At 38.0% G+C, this 15,952-nt stretch overlaps 1 protein-coding gene across 5 annotated transcripts in view; it reads left to right on the top strand.

Annotated features, from left to right (window-relative positions):
• Positions 1-15,952, top strand: part of IQGAP2 (IQ motif containing GTPase activating protein 2) — a 267,737-nt gene that overhangs the window by 230,770 nt on the left and 21,015 nt on the right. For all 5 annotated transcript variants that reach the window (XM_023618155.2, XM_070234658.1, XM_023618156.2 and 2 more), the window contains 2 exons: positions 8,884-8,986; positions 9,525-9,666. In XM_023618155.2, the coding sequence (XP_023473923.2) occupies positions 8,884-8,986; positions 9,525-9,666 (245 nt within the window). The remainder of the gene's footprint in view (positions 1-8,883; positions 8,987-9,524; positions 9,667-15,952) is intronic.

Raw genomic sequence — 15,952 nt, 5'->3', positions numbered from 1 at the left:
AGTGAACTCAGGAACAAAATTAATGAGCAGAAGGAATTCTTCATAAAAGAGATTGAAACTCTAAAAAAAAAAAAAAGCCAAACAAATTCTGGAGGTGAAGAATACAATAAATAAGATAAAAACAAACCTTAAAAAAACAGAGCTGACATTGTGGAAGACAGAAGTAGTAATTTAGAGAAGAGAAATATAGAAATGCTTCAGGTGGAGGAGGAGAGAGAACTGAGACTATAAAAAAATGAAGAAATTCTTCAAGAAATATCCAACTCAATTAGGAAATGCAACATAAGGCTTATAGATATTCCAGAGGGAGAAGAGAGAAAGAAAAGAGCAAAGAGCTTGTTCAAAGAAATAATACTGGAGAACCCTCCAAACCTGGAGAAAGGACTGGACTTACAAATATATGAAACCGATAGAACTCATAATGACACAAATTCAAAAAGACCTTCTCCAAGGCATATAATAGTAAAACTGGCAAAAGTCAATGGCAGAGAAAAAATATTCAAGGCAGCAAGGCAGAAGAGAATAATCTACAAAGGAACCCCTATCAGGCTTTCAGTGGATTTCTCAGCAGAAACCTTACAGGCTAGGAGAGATTGGAATGATATATTCAAAATACTGAAAGACAAAAATTTTCAGCCAAGAATACTCTATCCAGCAAAACTACCCTTCAGATACGATGGAGAAATAAAAGCTGTCCCAGATAAACAAGAGCTGAGGGAGTTCATCACCACCAGACCTCCCTTACAAGAAATGATCAAGGATTCCCTCGTACCTGAAACAAAAAGGCAAAGGTTTACAAAGCCTTGAACAAAGAAATAAATAGACAGACAAAATCAGAAAATCGCAACTCTCTATAAAGACAGGTTAGCAAACAATTATAACATAAAAGATAAAGGGAAGGAAAACATCAAAAAAATAACTATAAACAGTTCATTTTAATCACAAACTGACAAGACAAAACAGAATAATTTGTGACAACAATAACTTAGAAGGGGAAGAGGAAAGGATGGAACCTGCTTAGTTAATGGAGATAAAAGGCTGTGAGAAAATTTACTGTCTCATCTACAAGATCTTTTATACAAACCTCATGGTAACCATTAAACAAAAAACCAGAGCAGAGGCAGAAATCATAAATAAAGAGAAAACCATCACAGAAAACCACCAAACTGAAATGGCAGTCAGAAATACAAGGGAAGAGAAAAAAGGGAAATATAGAACAACCAGAAAACAAGAGATAAAATGTCAATATTAAGCCCTCATATATCAATAATCACCCTAAATGTAAATGGATTAAGTTCTTCAATCAAATGACACAAAGTGGCTGGATGGATTAAAAAACAAGACCCACAATATGCTGCCTCAGGGAAACACATCTCAGCTCTAAAGACAGACTCAGAGTGAAGGGATGGAAGACAACACTCCAAGCAAATGGCAAACAAAAGAAAACAGGTATTGTCATACCTACATCAGACAAACTGGACTTCAAGATAAAAAAGGCAGTGAGAGACAAAGAGGGGCACTATATAATGATAAAAGGGACATTCTACTGAGAGGATGTAAGACTTATGAATATATATGCACCTAACACAGGAGCACCAAAGTATATAAAGCAACTATTAACAGACCTAAAGAGACAAATTAGCAGCAACACAATAATAATAGGGGACTTCAACACCCCACCTACATAAATGGATAGATCATCCAGACAGAAAGTCAACAAGAAAATAGTGGAATTAAATGGAAAACTAGACCCGATGGACTTAATAGATATATATAGAACGTTCCATCCAAAAACAGCAGAATACATATTCTTCTCAAGTGCACATAGAACATTCCCAAAGATAGACTATATGTTGGGAAACAAGGCAAGCCTCAATATATTTAAGAAGATTGAAATCATATCATGCATCTTTTCCAACCACAATGCTATGAAACTAGAAATCAGCAACAAGAAAAAAGCTAGGAAAGTGCCAAATATGTGGAGACTAAACAACATACTACTGAACAACTGTTGGATCAATGAAGAAATCAAAGGAGAAATAAAAAAATACCCGGAGACAAATGAAAATGAGAATACATCATACCAACTCTTATGGGATGCAGAAAAAGTGCTTCTGAGAGGGAAATTCATAGCAATACAGGCCCTCCTCCACAAACAAGAAAAATCTCAAATAAGAAATCTTAAACTAAACCTAACAGAACTAGAAAAAGAAGACAAACAAAGCCCAAAGTCAGCAGAGGAGGAAAATAATAAAATTAGAGCAGAAATAAATGAAATAGAGACAAAAAAAAAAAAAAAAGAACACAATAGAAGGGATTGATGAAACCAAAGAGCTGATTCTTTGAGAAGATAAACAAAAATTGACAAACATTTAGCCAGACTCACTAAGGAAAAAAGAGAGAAAGCTCAAATAAATACAATTAGAAATGAAAGAGGAGAAATTACAATGGATACCACAGAAATAGGAAGGGTTATAAAAGAATGCTATGAACAACTATATGCCAACAAATTGGATAACCTAGAAGAACTGGATAAATTCTTAGACTCATACAACCTCCCAAAAATGAATCAAGAAGAAATAGAGAATCTGAATAGACCAATCACAAAGAGATTGAAACAGTAAGCGAAAACCTCCCAGAAAACAAAAGTCAGGACCAAATGCCTTCTCTGGAGAATTCTATCAAACATTCAAAGAAGATTTAATACCTATCCTTCTCAAATTCTTACAAAAAATTGAAGAAGATGGAACACTTCCTAACTCATTCTATGAGGCCAACATTATCCTGATACCAAAACCAGACAAGGACAATGCAAAAAAGGAAAAATACGGGCCAACATCACTGATGAACATAGACACAAAAATCCTCAACAAAATATTGGCAAACTAAATACAGTAATACTTTAAAAGGATCATACACCATGATCAAGTGGGATTTATGCAAGGGGCACAGGGATAGTTCAACATCTGCAAATCAATCAATGTGATATACCACGTTAACAAAATAAGGAATAAAAAATACCGTGATCATCTCAGTAGATGGAGAGAAAGCATTTCACAAGATCCAACATTTATGATAAGAACTCTCAATAAAAGGGGTATAGAAGAAAAATACCTCAACATAATAAAGGCCACATATGACAAACACACAGCCAACATCATACTCAACATTGAAAAACTGAAAGCCATCCCTCTGAGAACAGGAAGATGACAATGGTGCCCACTCTTTCCCCTCCTATTCAACATAGTACTGGAGGTTTTGGTCAGAGCGATTAGGTAAGAAAAGGAAATAAAAGGTATCCAAATTGGAAAGGAAGAAGTGAAACCCTCACTGTTTGCAGGTGACATGATCCTATATATAGAAAACCCTAAAGAATCCACCAGGAAACTATTGGAAATAATCAACAACTACAGAAAAGTTGCAGGGCACAAAATCAACTTACAGAAATCAGTTGCATTTCTATACACTAATAACAAACTACCAGAAAGAGAACTCAAGAATACAATCCCATTTGTAATCACAACAAAAAGAATAAAATATCTAAGAATAAATTTAACCAAGGAGGTGAAAGACCTATACAATGAAAACTATAAGACATTATTGAAAGAAATCAATGATGCCATAAAGAATATAAAGATATTCCATGCACATGGATTGGAAGAATAAACATACTTAGATTGTCCATATTACCTAAAGCAATCTACAGGTTCAGTGCAATCCCTACCAGAATCCCAATGACATTCTTCACAGAAATAGAACAAAGAATCCTAAAGTTCATATGGGGCAACAAAAGACCCCAAATTGCTAAAGCAATCCTGAGAAAAAAGAACAAAGCTGGAGGCATCGCAATCCCTGATTTCAAAATGTACTACAAAGCTGTAGTAATCAAAACAGCATGGTACTGATACAAAAACAGACACACAGATCAATGGAACAGAATTGAAAGCCCAGAAATAAAGCCACACATCTACGGACAGCTAATCTTCACCAAAGGAGCCAAGAACATACAATGGAGAAAGGAAAGTCTCTTCAATAAATGATATTGGCAAACTGGACAGCCACATGCGAAAAAATGAAAGTAGACCATTATCTTACACCATACACAAAAATTAACTCAAAATGGATTAAAGGCTTGAACGTAAGATGTGAAACTATAAAACTCCTAGACGAAAATATAGGCAGAACACTCTTTGACATCAGTCTTAGAAGCAGCTTTTTGAGTACCAAGTCTACTCTGGCAAGGGAAAGAAGAGAAAAAATAAATAAATGGGACATCAGACTAAAAAGCTTCTGCAAGGCAAAGGAAACCAGGAACAAAATGAAAAGACAACCCACCAACTGGGAGAAAATATTTGCAAATCATGTTTCTGACAATATATATTTCTCCAAAATATATAAAGAACTCATATAAATCAACAACAACAAAACAAACAACCTGATCAAAAAATGGGCAGAGGATCTGAACAGACATTTTTCCAAAGAAGATATACAGATGGCCATTAGGCACATGAAAAGATGTTCAACATTGATAATCATTAGGAAAATGCAAGTCAAAACTACACTTAGATATCACCTGTTAGAATGTTAGAAATACACTTAGATATAGCCTGTTAGAATGGCTATAATTACCAAGACCAGAAATAACAAATGTTGGGGAGGATGTGGAGAAAAGAGAACCCTCATACACTGCTGGTGGGAATGCAAACTGGTTCAGCCACTATGAAAACAGTATGGAGATTTTTCAAAAAATTGAAAATAGAAATATAACATGACCCAGAAATCCCACTACTGGGTATTTATCCAAAGAACTTGAAATCAACAATTCAAAGAGAGTTATGAACCCCTATGATCGTTGCAACATTATTCATAATAGCCAAGATGTGGAAGCAACTCAAGTGCTCATCAGCTGATGAGTGGATAAAGAAGATGTGATATGTATATACAGTGGAATACTACTCAGCCATAAAAAAGACAAAATCATCCCATTTGCAACAATATGAATGGACCTTTAGGGTATTATGTTAACTGAAACAAGCCAGACAGAGAAAGATAAACACCACGTGATTTCATTCATATGTGGAAGATGAACACATAGATGAAGAGAACAGATTAGTGGTTACCAGAGGGGAAGGGGGTTGGGGGTGGGCAAAGGGGGTAAAGGTACACATATATATGGTGATGGGTGACAGGTAAAAATTAGACTATTGGTGGTGAGCACGGTGCAGTCTATGCAGAAACTAATAAATAATAATGTACACCTGAAAGTGTGCAATGTTATAAACCATTATGACCTCAATAAAATAATTTTTTTAAAAACTGAATCAGAGCCCTAAATGTAAGAGTTAAAACTGTAAAACTCTTAGAAGAAAACATAGGAGTAAATCTTTGCGACTTTGGATTAGGCAGTGATTTCTTAGATATGACAGTAAATGCACAAGCAACAAAAGAAAAAAGTTAGTTAGACCTCATCCAAATTAAAAACTTGCTCTGTACAGTGCCATCAAGAAATTGAAAAGACACCCAAGAGAAGGAGATAAAATAATTGCAAATAATATATCTAAAGGACTTATATTCAGAATCTATAAAGAAAACCTACAACTCAATGATAAAAAGGTAAACAATTTTAAAAATGGACAATTATGCATGAAAGGACACAGTCCATAGAGTGAAAAGGCAAGCTAAAGAATGGGAGAAAATATTTGCAAATCATATATCTGATAAGGGGTTAATATCCAGAATATATAAAGAACTCCTACAACTCCACAACAAAAAACAACCTAATTGAAAAATGAGCTAAAGACTTGAATAGACATTTATCCAGAAAAGATATACAAATGGCCAAGAATCACATGAAAAGATGCTCAGCATCACTAATGATTAGGGAAATCCAAACCAAAACCATAGTGAGATACCACCTCACACCCGTTAGGATGGCTTCTATCAAAACAAAACAAAACAGAAACTAACAAGTGTTGGCAAGGATGTGCAGAAATTGGAACCCTTATACACTATTGGGAATGTACAATGGTGCAGCTGCTAAGGAAAACAGTATGGCAATTCCTCAAAAAATTAAACATAGAATTACCACATGATCCAGCAATTCCATTTCTGGGTATCTACTCAAAAGAATCAAAGCAGGAGGCCAACCCTGTGGCATAGTGGTTGAGTTTGGCGCGCTCCACTTGAGCAGCCTTGGTTCACAGGTTCAGATCCTGGACACAGACCTACACCACTCATCAGCCACACTGTGGCATTGACCCACATGTAATGTGTAGGAAGACTGCCACAGATAATCACTCAGGGCTAATCTTCCTCAAGCAAAAAAAAAGAGGAAGATTGGCAACAAATATTAGCTCAGGGCTAATCTTCCTCATCAAAAAAAAAAGAAAAAGAAAATTGAAAGCAGAGTTGAAGAGATATTTGTACAATGGTGTTCATAGCAGCATTATTCACAATAGCCAAAAGGTGGAAGCAACCCGAATGTCCATCAGTGGATAAACAAAATGTGGTACATACCTACAATGGAATATTATTCAGCCTTAAAAAGGAAGTTCAGATACATGCTACACCATGGGTGAACCTTGAGGACATTATCTGTGTGAAATAAACCAGTCACAAAAAGACAAATACTATATGATTCCACTTACATGAGGTAGCTAGAGCAGTCAAATTCAGAGAGACAGAAAGTAGTATGGTGGTAGCAAAGGGGAATGAGGAGTTATCTTTAATGGGTATAGAGCATCTGTTTTGCAAAATGAAGAGTTCTGGAGATTGGCTGCACAGCAATGTGAATATACTTAACGCTACTAAACTATACAGTTAAAAATGGTTAAGATGGTAAATTTTATGTTACACGTATTTTACTACATTTGAAAATAAAAACATAAAAAAAATTTTTAAATGAGTAAATAATCTGAATAGGTATTTCTCCAAGGAAGATATACAAGTGGCCAATAAGTACATGAGAAAATGCTCAGCATCACTAGTCATCAGGGATTGAAATCAAAACCACAATGAGATAGCACCTCATACCCACTAGGATGGCTAGAATCAAAAAGTCAGATAGTAACAAATGTTGGCAAGGATGTGTAATAATTGAAACTCTCACATACTGCTAGTAGAAATGTAAAATTGTACAGCCACTTTGGAAATCAGTTGACAACTTCTAAGTATTAAATATAGAGTTAATGATGCAACAATTCCACTCCTAGGTATGTACTTAATAAAAATGAAAACATATGGCCACACAAAAATTTGTACATAAATGTTCATAGCAACATTGTTCGTAATAGCCAGAAAGTGGAGACAAATGCGCATCAACAGATGAATGAATAAAGTGTGATATATCCACACAGTAATAAAGAGGAGTGAAGCACTGATATGTGCCGCAACATGAACGAACCTTGAAAATATCATGCTAAGTGAAAGAAGCCAGGCACAAAAGGCCACACATTGTATGATTCCATTCGCGTGAAGTGTCCAAAACAGCTAAATCTATACAGACAGAAAGTAGATCCGTGGTTTCCAGGGGCTAGGAGGCAGGGGTAATGGGGAGTGGCTGCTGATGGGTGCAGAGTTTCTTTTAGGGTGATGAAAATGTCCTGAAATTAGATAGTGGTGATGGTTGCACAGTTTTTTGAATATACTAAAAACCATTGCATCGTACATTTTAAATGAGTGGATTTCATGATACGTGAATTCTATCTCAATATAATTGTTGTGAAAAGAAGAGATTGAAAGAGGAGGGGACGGCCCTGTGGCCAAGTGGTTAAGTTCACACACTCCGCTTCGGGGGCCCAGGGTTTCTCCAGTTCAGATCCTGGGCACCGACATGGCACTGCTTGTCAGGCCACGTTGAGGCGGCATCCCACATACCACAACTAGAAGGACCCACTACTAAAATATACAACTATGTACTGGGGGGATATGGGGAGAAAAAAGCAGGAAAAAAAAAAAAAGATTGGCAACAGTTGTTAGCTCAGATGCCAATCTTTAAAAAGAGAAAACAATCCCTTTAAAAAAAAAAAAGAAAGTGGAAAAGACTAATTTTATCATTGTGATTCAGAGTTTTGTAAAATAGTTACTCAAAACAACCAAAATTATATTTCCTATCCCTAAGAGTGCCAGTCCCAGACTTTGGAAACATTGTTTTAATTAATTTTAAACGCAAACAGAAACAGATGTGTTGTCCTTCCTGGTTTTCCCCTCCAGTGCTGCTGCTCCTCAGGAGTTAAGAATGTTTCCTCTGTGACTGGACAAACGTCCCAGCCGTGTTACCAGCCTTTGATCCTTTTTTGGGATCGTGAAGGGGGAACCAGCTGGTGCATCTAGGTCTCAGGCCAAGGAACCACATGGGCATTTCTGCCATCCCTGCCCGCGGAAGGTCTTCAATGCCAGACAGATTAAAATAGCTAATAGCGATGATTTCTTTTTAATAGGCATAATAATTGACTACTGCATAGTTTTTCTCTGAAGAGATATGGAAATGCCCTCCCAGTTTGCTACCGGTGTTAGCCGAGAGACGTGTGCCTCTTTCAGACTCTCCTCCCAGCTTTGACTTTTTCTACAAAGGTCAGGGGAGGGGAGCACAGGGATTGGGCGGCAGAGGCTGCCGCTCCGCAGATCTCACCAGTTCACACTGAAAGAGGGTTTCTGAACACCTTTCCCAAAGCTACAATTTCTTGAGGTAGAGTAGGCACTTCCCTCTAAGACAGAATTAAAATTGGGCCTCTCTGTGGCCTCTGATCAACGTCAGGCTTATATTTAAGATTCAAATGACAGCGAAGAAAGTTGTCCTGAAATCCTAGAAGGGGAGCTCTGTAACTATGGCAGCAGCTGAGAATTTTCTTTTGTCTTTGTGTGTGTGCTGCTTTCTACGTGCAGCTCCTCTTGGAACACCAGGATGCGATTGCGCCTGAAAAACAGGACTTACTGAATGAACTGTTGGAATTGCTGGGAGAGGTGCCCAGTGTGGAATCTTTTCTTGGTAAGAGCTGTTCCTTCTATCAGTCCTCTGGGTTTTGTTTACTGGTTTGGTTCGTGGTTGGGTTTTCCTATCCTACATCAAAATTTTTCTGGAATTTAATACTAAGCTTAGTTAAATCATAATGACTTCCTACATTAGGGGTGCTATAATTCATAGTGTCCTAGATCGTGAAACAATTTGATATTCTTTTAGGTAAGCTCCAGATACACCAAAAAGGATTTGGCAACCTGCATCATAAGGAAAGAAAACAGCTACATTTATCAGAAATTCCCTGCTGTGTTCTCTAAGGATGTCTTTTATTAAGAGTTCTCTCTTCTAGTAATTTTTCATGTTTTGAATATCTGAGTCCCATGTTGCTTTGGTGTTTGAATCAAAGATTTAAAAAGCCACTTTAAGTGTATTGGAATGTGGTTTTTTATGAAGACCATGATCTGTCCAACTGCTGAGCCTTCCTTTCCCACAGAACCTGTACTTATGTTGTGGATGCCACCATCACAAGCAGTGAATTGGAAGAATAACATTGGTTCTTTTTCTACAGGGGAAGGAACCGTTGACCCCAATGACCCTAACAAGGCAAATACACTAAGTCAACTCTCAAAGACTGAGATTTCTCTTTACTTGACAAGCAAGTACAGCTTAGAGGACGGTGAAGGCATAGATGGCCAAAGCCTCATGATAAGGTAAGTTTGGGGCTTAAAGGGCACATGTCTCCAATCATGCGTCCTAAACCCTGCTAATTCAAATAAGGCTAAGTCCCAAAATAATTCGTTTTAAAATATCTGAGTATCCAAATACATTATGTTATCCATCAAACATCTAACCAAACAAAGCATAATAGACACTTTATAACTTACGAGGGAACTAAATACTATAATAGTTTATAAGGCCTGTCTTGTTTTTTAGTTTGCCATGTAGTAATCTGATTCTTTTCCTTTAAGAAATGAAGTGATTAACTCAACCTGTGAAAGTCCTTAGGCAACTGAGGGAAATACCAGTTTCAGAGTGGTCAAAAGATTAGTGAGGAAATACCTTGAACCAGATTTAATTTCTGGCATAAAATGTTGATGTAAAAGCTACACACAAGTTAAGACATAATGATATCTTCTGGTTTCTTGGCCCTCTTTCCTATTAAACTAAGCCTGGCTATGTTTACGAGCCCTGACTTTATTTATACTTTACTTCCTGCTCCCAAAGACTTCAAATGAGGCATTCACACTTTTAATCAATACTGTATTTTTTCTATCAAGTCCTCATGGATATTCCACACCAGTCCTTTACACACAGAATAAAAAAGAATGAGATCCATGACACAACACCATAAATCAAAACACTGTGAACAAAAAACACGTGCTCATCAAACGAAACAGTTTTTAAGAACTTGTATAAACCAAAGGGTGTGTATTAGAACAGTTGTATGTTGGAGTGCAGTCGAGATAGAAGTGGGAAATGGGGACAAAAGGGAATAAATACGTGTTTAAATAATACTTCACACATTACTTCCAAGCTCCACGTCCTGAGTTCTGAGGTGGTTTTCCTTTGTGGCAAGAGCTTTCCCTTCTCCCACTGACATCTTTCAAACAGCACTCATTTCCACTTTTTTTCCAGATATTCATTCACCCATGAAAATGGCTAAAAAAGGCTTTCTCAGTGTGCTCTGTTGCCATATGTGCTGTTTCTATTAGGCTTGTTTATTTTGTTCTCAGATCAAAGGCTCCGTTCACTCACACATCACGTATTTGAGTGCCCACTCTGTGTCCACAGCACTGGGCTTGAGACTGGGGATACAGTGGTGAGCAGGCCACGAGTGGTCCCTGCCTCCCAGGAGGCGGAAGTCTGATGGGGGAGAGCCCAGCCCAGCTGCAGGATGGAGGCCAAGAGCCGGACTCATCCACAACCTTGGCCTCGTAAGAGATGAGGGCGCTTCCTGTAGACGGCTGATTACCAAGTCAGTCTACACTTGCGGCGTGACAGCGCGGGGCAGGGCAACGGAGAAAGGGGGAAACTGTGGGCTCCGCTCCCTGGGTTCCTCTGAGAATTATCAGAGCCAATCATCCAGGTAACTGAAAACAGATTGTGTGGTTCTGCCATGGAAATTAAATTAAGCCAAGTACCTGATGCTCTCATAAGCTTTGGGAGGAAATGTTTTCATAACTGGTTTTGTCTGTTATTCAAACACCATTTCCTAAATGCAGTCAACTCAACTATCTGCATTAAAGGATGGAAATCATAATTTGGCTGGTCTAAAATATCAAATACTTTGAATGTCCTATATGTTTATGTATATTTATACTCATTTCTGAATGAGGCTCCATGGTTCTGCGAACTTTTGGAATTCACACTTTAAATCAAACCCAGGAAAGTCAGGCACGTTGGGCAGCGATGTTTCTTAGCCAGGGTGCTTTATTCTCCTTGCCTGAGCCTTCATGCCCCTCCCAGCTCCCACTGTGTGCTGGAAACAAATGCTGTCTACTCCCGTGATCACCATATTGAGTACAGCCAGCCAGTGGTTTATTTTTACTTTCTTATTGTAGTAAAACACACATAACATAAAATTTACCATTTTAACCTTATCAACTGTACAGCTCAGTGGCATTTAGTATATTCAGAATGTTATGCGACCATCACTACCATCTAGTTCCAGAACATTTTCATCACCCCAAAAGTAAACCCCATATCCATTCAGCAATCGCTCCCCAATATCCCTGGGGCACCTTTCCAGGCCCTGCTCCCCAGTCCCTGGCAACCACCAATCTGCTTTTTGTCTCCATGAACTTGCCTATTCTGGATATTTCATATAAAAGGAATCATACAATAGGTGGCCTGTTGAATCTGGCTTCTTTTATTCAGCATAATGTTTTTGGCTGAATAATATTCCATTGTATGGATATACCACATTGATCGTGGACATTTGGGTTGTTTCCACCTTTTGGCTATAATAATATACTTTTGAATAGTAATGCTATAAACATTTGTGTACAAGTTTTTATTTGAACACCTGTTTTCAGTTCTTTGGGTTATATACCTAGGAGTAGAATTACTGGGTCATATGATAACTCTATGTTTAGCTTTTTGAGGAATTGCCAAACTTTTTTCCACAGTGGGTGCACCATTTTATACTCCCACCAAGAAGGTATGAGAGTTTCAATTTTTCAGCATCTTCACCAACACTTATTTTCTGTTTTGTTTTTTATCATAGCCATCCTCATGGGTATGAAGTGGCATTCATGGTGGTTTTGATTTGCATTGCCCCAGTGATTAATAATGTTGAACATCTTTCTGTGTGCTTGTCAGCCATTTGTATGTCTTCTTTGTGGAGATATCTATTCAAGTCCTTTACCCACTTTTTAATTGGTTTGTCTGTGTTTTTGGTGCAGAATTGTGAGAGGTTTTTTTAATATATTCTGTATACAAGACCCCTATCAGATATATGGTTTACAAATATTTTCACCCCTTCTATTGGTTGTCTTTTTATTCTCTTAGTAATACTCTTTTCTGCACGGAAGTTTTTAACTTGATGAAGTCCAGTTTATCTATTTTGTTCTTGTTTGTTGTTTGTGCTTTTGGAGTCATATGTAAGAATTCATTGCCCCTCCAAGGTCATGAAGATTTACTCCTATGTTTTCTTCTTTAGAGTTCTGTAGTTTTAGCTCTTACGTTTAGGGTCTATGATCCCTTTTGAGCTAATTTTTTTGTGTGGTGTAAGGTAGAGGTCCAACTTCATTCTTTTACAGATGGCTGTCCAGTTGTCCCACCACCATTTCTTTTTTTTTTTTTTTAAAGATTTTATTTTTCCTTTTTCTCCCAAAGCTCCCCAGTACATAGTTGTGTATTTTTAGTTTTGGGTCTTTCTAGTTGTCGCACGTGGGACGCTGCCTCAGCATGGCTTGATGAGCAGTGCCATGTCTGCTCCCAGGATTTGAACTGGTGAAACCCTGGGCTGCCGAAACAGAGCACACGAACTTAACCACTCGGCCACTGGACCAGCCCCTCACCACCATTTCTTAAAGAGACTATTCTTTCTCCACTGAATGATCTAGCCACCCTTGTCAAAAGCCAATTGACCATATATGTATGGCTTTCTGAACCTCAATTCTATCCCGTTGATCTGAATGTCTATCCTTATGCTAATACCAAATTGCATTGATCACTGTAGCTTTGTAGCAAGTTTTGAAATTGGGAAGTATGAGTCTTCCAACTTGTTATTTTTTTGAGATTCTTTTGGCTACGTGGGGTCCGTTGAAATTCCTGTGAACTGTAGGATCAACTTTTCCATTTATGCAAAAAGGGTTATTGGGCCAGTGTTTTAATAAACTTGATAATTCACTGCAGTCATAGACCTCTGGAGTCTCAGAAAGCGTTCCTCTGGGCACTCTTCGAGATTACGCTGTTGGCAGAACCCTTCACTAAACAGCCCAGTGATCAACGTGGATAACAATTTGAAATGAAAATTGACCAAGTAGGCTTCCCTGAAAGAGGAATTTGGGCATGGCCCAAATGATTCAGTAGACAAGCCTTACTTCCGAATACATTATGCTTTCTTTACGTATGCATTTGAAAATCTTGGTACTAACAGATAATTATGTGTCATTGACAGGGAACTTGGAGACCATCTAATCTTAGTCTTTATCTTTGAGGTGAGGAAATTAAAGTCTAAAATTATGAGAAGTAGCTAGTCACTGACATGCTATAAATCCATATGACATATTTCATTGATGTTCCATTAAAATACACTTTGACATATTGATTTAAAAACTCTCATGGGGATGACTTTTTCCATATAATAAACCTAATTCTAGTAAACCACGTTCCTAACCCAAACATTCAAGATAGTTCTTGAGACTCTTCATCAGAGAACCAAATTTAGCTAAAATCAGACAATGCCTTTCCGAAGTCACTATAAAGTGGACAGTCAGGGAATAGCACTTGGACATGAAAATACCCGGCTTTTCTCTATCAAGAAACTATTTTGCTTGCTTGTTAAACAGGTTGTGTTTTTGTCTTTCAGAAATGCCCCCTTATGATTAATTACAAAATCATTAGTTTCCCAGTGACAGCTCTTCTTAGTGGGGGTCCCTGCAGTTGCAGAATTTGAGGCATTATTGATCCACATGGTTATAAATTTAATACCATGCTAGTTCCATAATTCTTAATAATTTAGGTAAAGATAAAGATGATGATAATAGCAAACACCTATTTAGTACTTACCATTTGCCAGGGACTGTCCAATACATCTAGATATATAGATAATAACATACATACATATAATATAATAACATTTATATAAAATATGTCATGTAATACTCTCAGTAACTCCAAGAGGTGGAGGTTATTACCTATATTTTACATATGAGTTAGTTAGGCACACAACAGACAAAAATCCTTTCCTGGGTAGCACAGTAGTAAGTGGAGCATAGATTCAAACTCAGACGATCTTAAATCTTCCAGGGCCTACACTCTTGATTACAGCTCATTGAGGGCAAGGTCATTGGTCTTTGCACTTTTAGGAATCTTAGAATAAATCATGAGAATGATAGCGGAGCAGTTATTGCATAACTGATGCTGGGACTCTGAGCAAGGCTCCCAGCCATTGGCTTCCTCGTCTGTCAAATGGAGAAGAGGCAAGGTTGGGGAGAAGAAAGGACCATGATGAGCAAGTAAAGTCATACAGTAATACCTTATAAATGAGAAAGAACTATACAATTGTAAATCTCATAACTTACGATTCAACTTAAAATATGTGCTCCTGATGGCCTTTGTTAAGCTTGTTTTTCTACAAAAGTATGTGTGTTTAAGTAGAAGGGCATATTTGTGGTTTTTAATCATACTTAGCTGCCTGAGTGCTTAAGTTGTCATCTCTTAAGAATTTTTTTCCTATCACATGATTCAGTTTAGGCATCCATCATCCCAACTGAAAGATATCCTTGCTTTTGGTCCAAACTGGCCTGAGCACGAAATGGCTAAGGTGATCTTTGAGGTCTGGTGATAAAAATGCATAATCATGTTGTTAGAATTTTAAACAACTGGAACTATCCCTTAGCGTCCACAAACACGAATTCCTTTTCAACCTTGGGCACACTGTAAGGCAGATGACAGAGGGAGAGGCCCAGAGAATGCTATGGTCAGAGTGTGATAACAGACGCCATATGCGTGGAATGGCCAAGCCCAAGGGACTGCGCTAGTTTACAAGCACCATGTGGTCTCATTTACCAACAGTGGGATATGAGCACAGCTATGATGAATAAACTCCCTGGTGTATTTCTATTTTCTTAATTCTTCGTCAGAGTTAGATACCTTCTCATTCAGGAAGAGCAGCAGAGTCTTTGGTTTGATCAGCCTGTCTTGCATACTGTTTGAATAGTCATGGGGCCAATACTCTAACCAGTTGATTTATGCTGGTCAGACCACATCTAGAATGTTGTTTGCATTGGGGTGGGGAGGGGGACGTGTCTTAAGATCACTGGCACACTGAAATGTACGCAGGACTGTGAACTCGGAGTCCAGTTGTGAAGAGGTTTAAGGTACTAAGAGGTTTCACTTGGAAACAGGAAAAGTGGTAGAAGAGAGGGTTGGGGGCACTATTCCGGCACCTCTCTGCAGATTTGTGAGACTGATGATGTGGAATGGGAATTCAACTGGTTTTCTGCAACTCTACAAAATAGTGACCGTGTGTAACCATTGCTCCTCTTAGGTCTTGGTTGCCTTATTTGTAAAATCAGGGGTTGCGTTGTTCCCCAAAGGTCCCCTCAGTACTGAAGTCCTGTGACTACCCAGGTCCAGCGAGGGGAGCGAGTGGGCGGCAGGCCTCTCAGAGCCAGCTTCCCACTTAAGAATGGAATGTTTCAATGCTGCACTTGCCAAAAGAAATTTAATGTGGGCCACACAAGTAATTTTAAATTTTCTAGAAGCCACATTTTTAAAAGAAGCAGTAAAATTAATTCTAACAAAATACTTTATCTAACCCAACAT

Source organism: Equus caballus, chromosome 14 (genome assembly GCF_041296265.1).
Source record: "Equus caballus isolate H_3958 breed thoroughbred chromosome 14, TB-T2T, whole genome shotgun sequence".
NCBI classification, from domain to species: Eukaryota; Metazoa; Chordata; class Mammalia; order Perissodactyla; family Equidae; genus Equus; species Equus caballus.
Note: the sequence above shows the minus strand (reverse complement) of the source record. Positions and strands in the feature narration are given on the sequence as shown.